At 51.3% G+C, this 6,794-nt stretch overlaps 1 protein-coding gene across 1 annotated transcript; it reads left to right on the top strand.

Annotated features, from left to right (window-relative positions):
* Nucleotides 1–5,008: 5,008 nt before the first annotated feature.
* Nucleotides 5,009–5,701, top strand: FRAT2 (FRAT regulator of Wnt signaling pathway 2). The gene has a single exon (XM_007456242.1). The coding sequence runs from the start codon at nucleotides 5,009–5,011 to the stop codon at nucleotides 5,699–5,701; it is 693 nt and encodes a 230-aa protein (XP_007456304.1).
* The last annotated feature ends 1,093 nt before the right edge of the window (nucleotides 5,702–6,794 follow it).

The following is a 6,794-nucleotide window of genomic DNA, read 5'->3' as shown; positions in this document are numbered from 1 at the left end:
GCAAGACAGATTCTTTACCACTGGACCACCAGGGAAGTCCGAAGTGTCCACTGAGTTTTGACAAATATATACACCCATGCATCTGCCACCATAATTAATATATGGTGTGTGTGTTTACAGTTTGTTTTGTTGTTTGGGTGTACAGTTCTGAGTTTTAACACCGTTGTAGATGTGTGTAACCATTACCACAATCAGGACACTGAGCAATTCCATCGCCCCCCCATTGCCCCCCAAAACTCCCGTGCTCGTCTTTGTAGTCACATCCTCCCCTCCACCAACTTAACCTTTGGCGACCACTGATCTGTGATCTGAACCTACAGTTTTGTCCAAGGCAAATTCTAATCATGATTACCTAGGTCGTAATTTTATTAAAAATAACCCCTTTCCCTTTAGGCACTGTACTGTATCCACTTTCCCAAGCAACACCCTCAGCACAAAGGAGAGAAGCAGGTAGCCAGGAGAAAACTTTGGGATGGGAAGGATGATTGAAGATCTTTATCAGGCCCACCGTGGTCCCCTGGCTGCCTCTGGACTAGCCTTTGCTTCCTTACCGAGGGAAGACAGTGACCCAGTTCACCTTGGCCAGAAAATCATGCAACAGGAGTGAGGGAATCAGCGGTTCTGACATCTTCAATGTGACTTCAAAGTCGAAAAAGAGCGGCGACCTGCCTTGGAAGCATGGTGAAGTTGTGATGACTTCACATCCCCAAATAGATTGCTGTTACAGTTATAGAAAAAGAAAGAACTAGATCAAATACCAGATACAGCATAGAATTTTTCTTACTGAGGTGAAATTCACATGCATAAAATTAGCCATTTTAAAGTGTACAATTCAGTGACATTTAGTACACCCACAGCACTGTGCAACCACCACCGCTATCAAGCTCCAAAGCATTTTCAGCACTCCAAGAGGAAACCTCGTACCCTTTAGCAGTCATTCCCCGCCACCACCATTCTCACTCCCCAGAACTAAGCAACCACCAATCTACTTTCTGCCTCTATGGGTTTACTTATTCTGGATATTTTCACATGCATGACCTTGTGTTTCTGGCTTCTCTCACTTAGCATGTTTTTGAGCATCATGTTGTAGTACATCGGCACTTCATTTCTTTTCATGGCTGAGTAATATTCTATTGCATGGCTATACCCCAGCTTGTTTATTCATCTGTTCATGGACCACAGCATAGAATTCCCCTTTTTTTTAGGCTTACACATCACTAAGACTATTTCTGCTTCTCAGAGCTCCACTCCAACATCATCCCTGCCAAGGTCATGTGATAAGTCTTCCCATACATACTCTTTTTTTTTTTTTTTTTTTTTGCGGTACGCGGGCCTCTCACTGTTGTGGCCTCTCCCGTTGCCGAGCACAGGCTCCGGACACGCAGGCTCAGCGGCCATGGCTCACGGGCCCAGCCGCTCCGCGGCATGTGGGGTCTTCCCAGACCAAGGCACGAACCCGTGTCCCCTGCATCGGCAGGCGGACTCTCAACCACTGCGCCACCAGGGAAGCCCCCCATACATATAACAATTTTGTAAAGAAAGGATCACCCTCCATTTTACAGATTCAGGATCTGAGGCACAGAAGGATGACATGGCTGGATGCAGGTGGAATTCCAAGCCTAGAGTCTATCTCTTCATCCCTGCTGGTGTCTCTGAGTACAGGTTACTGAAAACAAAGTCCAGGTGGAAAGCAAACTCCTTGCGAAGAATTTCAATGCAGTCCAAACAAACTCAGAAAATCCTTGAATTCTGTGTCCTTCCATGGGTGATGCTGAATACCCTCCATGTCTCTTTCCAGGCAGGCGCCCAGCGTGCCAGGCACACAGCTCTCATTGCTTCCCTTTCTGATACCCTCTCATTACTTTTAATTGCATCTGAGCCTCTCTAGCATCTTGTATTTTGATTCCTAATCCAGGGCATTTCTCTGCCTCCCACTGGTCCAGCACAGCACTTTCCTCTCTCAGAGCTCTCCAGAGAAGTGCCCCCAGAAAATGGAACTGGTCTTCTGTAATGAATTCATCTTTATAATGAATAGTATAATATCCAAGTCCCGGCATATTTACATAGCAATCTCCACACAAAAGCAACATTACAAAGGGAAGATTTTTAAAAGAATGCCATCTCAGCTCCATTTCCTTTAGTACTAAGAACACTATGGGAATTACCCTGACAAGAAAAGAAAAACGACTTCCAGGGATGCTGGGTTAGAGACAATAGCTACACCAGCTCCATTAATGTTTAAAGTCAATGGAGCATAAAACTGCTTTTCTCTACTTACAGGCAGGCATCATCTTACAGAGAGGAGAAAAAAAAATCCCATTTATTTAACTCTGCTGAAATCCATAAGCCCTCCCCTAATTTTCATTCCCCTTGAAATTCTCCAGTAAGTACCATCAGAATGAAAATGAAAATCACTCTCTGGGGGAAATGGCTTTCAGTCCTCATCAGTAAAGCGTGTGAAGAGCCCTCCACAGAGATGCAGGAGGAAGGCTGCTTGTTGGGAAAGGATCTGTCAGCAAAACCTGCAGAACTAGTTGTAGGGGTCACACCTTGGGATTTGGGAGCCTTTGGACTGACTTCAAGAAGGCCTTAATCAATCCCAGGTCAGGGTGGTCCCGGGGCAGAATTCAGGGACAAGGCAGGTTCAAGGAAGTAATGCCTTGGGGGTACGTTTTACTTAGTGGGCTGTAAGGGGGAAACTTTATCATGAATATATTAGCTGATTCCCTCAGGGAATCGCTGGAATTAAGCCAGGCCTCTGTGAGTAAACCATTGGACCTAATCCCGCGTTACATTTGTGTAATGCCTGACAAAGCCTGCTCCCATTATCTTATTTGATCCTGAAAGCAATCCTCAGAGGGAGGCAGGGCTGGGATTATTTTTTCCATTTTACATGTGTTTTCGCTTGTAAACTGATTTGCCAGGAGCCACACCACCCATACGTGGCAGGAATGAGACTTGAATCTCTTTAGGTCTTGGTACAACCTGTTCAAGGTTTTTCTTGACTTCACACACAGACTGATCATAATATTCCCAGCCCCACCCAGTCCTTACAACCTTTGGCTTAACCAGCAGCTGGGAGCTGCTCAGGGCAGAGCTTGTGTTTACAGTGCCCAAACACCTCTGTCCTGAAGAACTACAGCCCTGCCTGACAAGCTCTGTGGTGGGAAAAAAATCGTATCATCTCCCTGCACCAGTGACCAAAATGAATCCAGATGGATTTGAAAAAAATCAAGGCACTAGAAAAATCTCAGGAAAATAGAACGTAATATTTAATAACTTTCTGGAGGCAAGAAGACTACATCTAGCATTGTGTTAGAAGTTTCAAAGGAAGGTACTTTATGTAGATTTGACTATATTAAAGTTTAAGTTTTAGTAAAAAAAAAAACTCCACAGGGCCAACAAAAACCGAAGAAATAGTCACAGCAAAATATGAAAGAAAAGAGTTAACTTCTGGCATGTAGAGGAGTCACGCAAACACAAAAGAAAAAATCAAAAGGAAAAACTTATTAGAGAACTATTCACAAAAAAAGAAGGTACAGTTGGTTAACAAACATTTAGAAAACTACTCTACCTAACTAAAGGCAAAGAAATAAATACTGAAATGAGATCCATTTCACCTACAAAATCAGAACAATAACTATAATACTCAAGTGTTAATATTAGTGAAGGCGCAACGAATAATGTATGCTTACACATGAATGATGAGAGAGTAAATTTACCCAACTGTTGGAAAGCCATTTGGTACATTTATCAGAAACCTTAAAATATCCATATCCTTTGACCTGAATTTCCATTCCTGGGAGTATGTTCGTAGGAAAGAATCAACACGGAAAAAGTTTTACACACAAAAATGTTAGTCACGCACTTATTTACAGCGGTGAAATTAGGTAAACTGCAAACGTTACAGGAATTATTTAGTAAATTATGGTACAGCCACTTAATGGAAACTTGCGTAATCATTACATGTTCTCAGGGCGCATGCAATAACACGAACACCGTTTACGGGATAATGCTAGTGGGAAAGTGTATAACGTTGTATACGAGTGGCTGTTTGTATAACACTTTTATAGAAAAAGGCTGGAAAAGAAAAACTTTTAATATGTGAACCATGTTTGAATCCTATGATTAGAGAGTTCTTTTTCATCGCCCTATATTTCTATTTAAATCTTTTTTTATTGGCCGCGCGGCTTTTTTTTTTTTTTTTTTTTTTTTTAATGAACAAAGTCAGCTCTTCTTTAGCCAGGCGGTGGCGCGTCTTTCTCTCGCGCTGGGCCGTAGCGCTTGAGGACTAGGCGGAGGGAGCAGGCTCCTAGACTCCACCTCAGGGCGATTCCGCCCTCCATTGCGAAGTCCTCCTCCCCGCCCCCAATTTCCCCAGCCCCACCCCTCCCAAGCCAGCTGGTCGCAGGGCCCGCCCCTCCCCCACCACTCCCGGGCCCCGCTGACTGCGGGTGCGCGGGAGGGGGAGCAGGGCCGCCCAAGTCTTGCTGACACGTGGGGAGGGAGGAAGCGTCGGAGGATGAGTGGTTGGGTGTGTGGGTGGGTGTGTCAGTTAGTGGGAGAATCCAATCGAGGCCACCTCAGAGTCTCCATAGTCCTGTGCTGCTAATCCGGCCGGGGAAGTACGAAGCTCTCCCCATGCCCCAGATCCCCTCCTAAGCAAACACACAGCGCAGACACAAGAAGGTTCCGGCCGCGGCCCTGCGCTGCCCGTGAAGGCCCGCGCTGCGCCACCTCCTCGCTTGTCCCCCCCGCCCCGGCGCGGTGGTAGGGGCCGGCGGCGACGTCACCCATTGTTTACAAATCAACCCGAGCCGGTAGGATTCCGGCTCCCGCGGCTGCTGGCGCGCGGCGAGAGTGCCTGGCGGGCTCCGGCTTCCGCGTCCGCCCCGGCTCCGGCTTCGGCCTCAGCACCACGCCCGGCTCCGCCGCGGCCCACCGAGCCCCGGGGGCAGCCGAGCCGCCGGCGACTCCCGCAGAGCTCCGGGTGCCCGCGCGGGGGGCCATGCCGTGCCGGAGGGAGGAGGAAGAGGAAGCCGGCGAGGAAGAGGAGGAGGAGGAGGAGGACAGCTTCCTCCTACTGGAACAGTCGGTGACTCTGGGCGGCTCGGGCGAGGTGGACCGGCTGGTGGCCCAGATCGGCGAGACGCTGCAGCTGGACGCGGCGCGGGACCGCCCTGCCTCCCCGTGCGCGCCCCCGGGGCCGCCACTGCAGCCCCCGCGACCCCCGGCGGTGGTGCGGGCGGACAAGGCCCGAGCCCCGGCTCTGCCGTTGCTTCTGCCGCCCGCGTCGGCCGAGACTGGGGGTCCGGCTCCCCCGGGGGCCCTGCGCTGCGCCCTCGGGGACCGCGGCCGGGTGCGGGGCCGGGCTGCGCCCTACTTTGTGGCCGAGCTCGCCGCAAGCCCCAGCGCGCTGCCCGGGCCGTGCCGGCGAGGATGGCTGCGGGGCGCTGTCGCCTCCCGCCGCCTGCAACAGCGACGATGGCCCCCAGCCGGGGCGCGCGCCAACGACGACGACCCGCACAGGCTCCTGCAGCAGCTGGTGCTCTCGGGGAACCTCATCAAGGAGGCCGTGCGGAGGCTCCAGCGAGCCGTCGCCGCGGTGGCAGCCACGGGCCCCGCGGCACCCCCCGGACCCGGGGGCAGCCGCAGCCGACCGGACCCTGTCGCCCTTCAGCCCTCCGGCGCCTTGCACTGACCCAGGGCCCCTGGAGGAGGAAGAAGCCGCTGCGGGGACCCAACGGCGTCCTGTGCCTTCCCCAACCTTGAGCTGAAGCCGCCGTTGCCGTCCTGGGAGCGACCGCCTAGGCTGCAAGGAGGCGCGTGGGGAGAGACCTCAAGCCGAGAAGTTACCCGCCCCGGCGAGGCTGTCGGCGAAAACTTGAGCGTGGAGAAATGCACGGGCCAGGGCGCGTCCGTGTCGCGTGAGAATTTCCCCGGCCACCTCGGGGACAGGAACCTGGGATAAAACTGGGAGAACTATGGCAGCTATTTGCATCAACTTGTATCTGACTTAACCCTTGGGGGTGTCGTGTGCTTGGATTGTTTAAAGATACGGCTCCAAGGGGCGAGAATCGCGAGGGCTTTGTAAGAATACTTGAAAACTGATGACACGAATACATTTTATTTTCCGGTGGAGGAACTTAGTGAAAATGGTGCTACAATTGCTGTGCAAAGAAATTCCAGAGGGAAGAAGAATGTAAAAGCTTGGTGGTGGGTGGGTTGGCATCGCCTGCCCCCTTTCTCCCACCACATCGGTGACTCGTCGAGGTGGGAGATGTGAGCTCCAGTTGTCGGGGGTAGGGAGGTGGAGAATTTTGAAGGTGGGTCGAGGTGGATGTGGACTTTTAAATGACTTGACCTTGCCACCTGTGTTTCAAGGTCACGGTGTGCTTGGACGGAAGGTTGTGGGCTTCCTGGGAGAGCTAACTGTCCGCTCTTTTTTCTCTTGCTCCAAGAAGAGCCCTGTCTGTGCTTCGCCACCTCCTAGCGTCTCCAGAGGACACACAGGTGGAGAGGGCTGTGCGAGGAGTTATTTTTTTTTCTCTTGTGCTCTCCCTCTGTCCAGAGCTCCTCCTCCTCCCGTGAGGCCACTCTTGGCCGTGCCATGAGCTTTCTCAGAAACAGGCATAAACAATGTCTTATGTCTCTCCTGTCCTCCCGGCTGGCCTTTCTTATTCCACCCTTTCTGATGTCTTCACTGGATGGATGAGACCCCGGCTGTTTTTCTGCTCTGTTCTGGCCCTGTTTTCTGCTCTGTTCTGGCCCTCTGTGGAGCCATAGGCCTGAGC

This window comes from Lipotes vexillifer, unplaced genomic scaffold (assembly GCF_000442215.2).
Source record: "Lipotes vexillifer unplaced genomic scaffold, Lipotes_vexillifer_v1.1 scaffold184, whole genome shotgun sequence".
NCBI classification, from domain to species: domain Eukaryota; kingdom Metazoa; phylum Chordata; class Mammalia; order Artiodactyla; family Lipotidae; genus Lipotes; species Lipotes vexillifer.
Note: the sequence above shows the minus strand (reverse complement) of the source record. Positions and strands in the feature narration are given on the sequence as shown.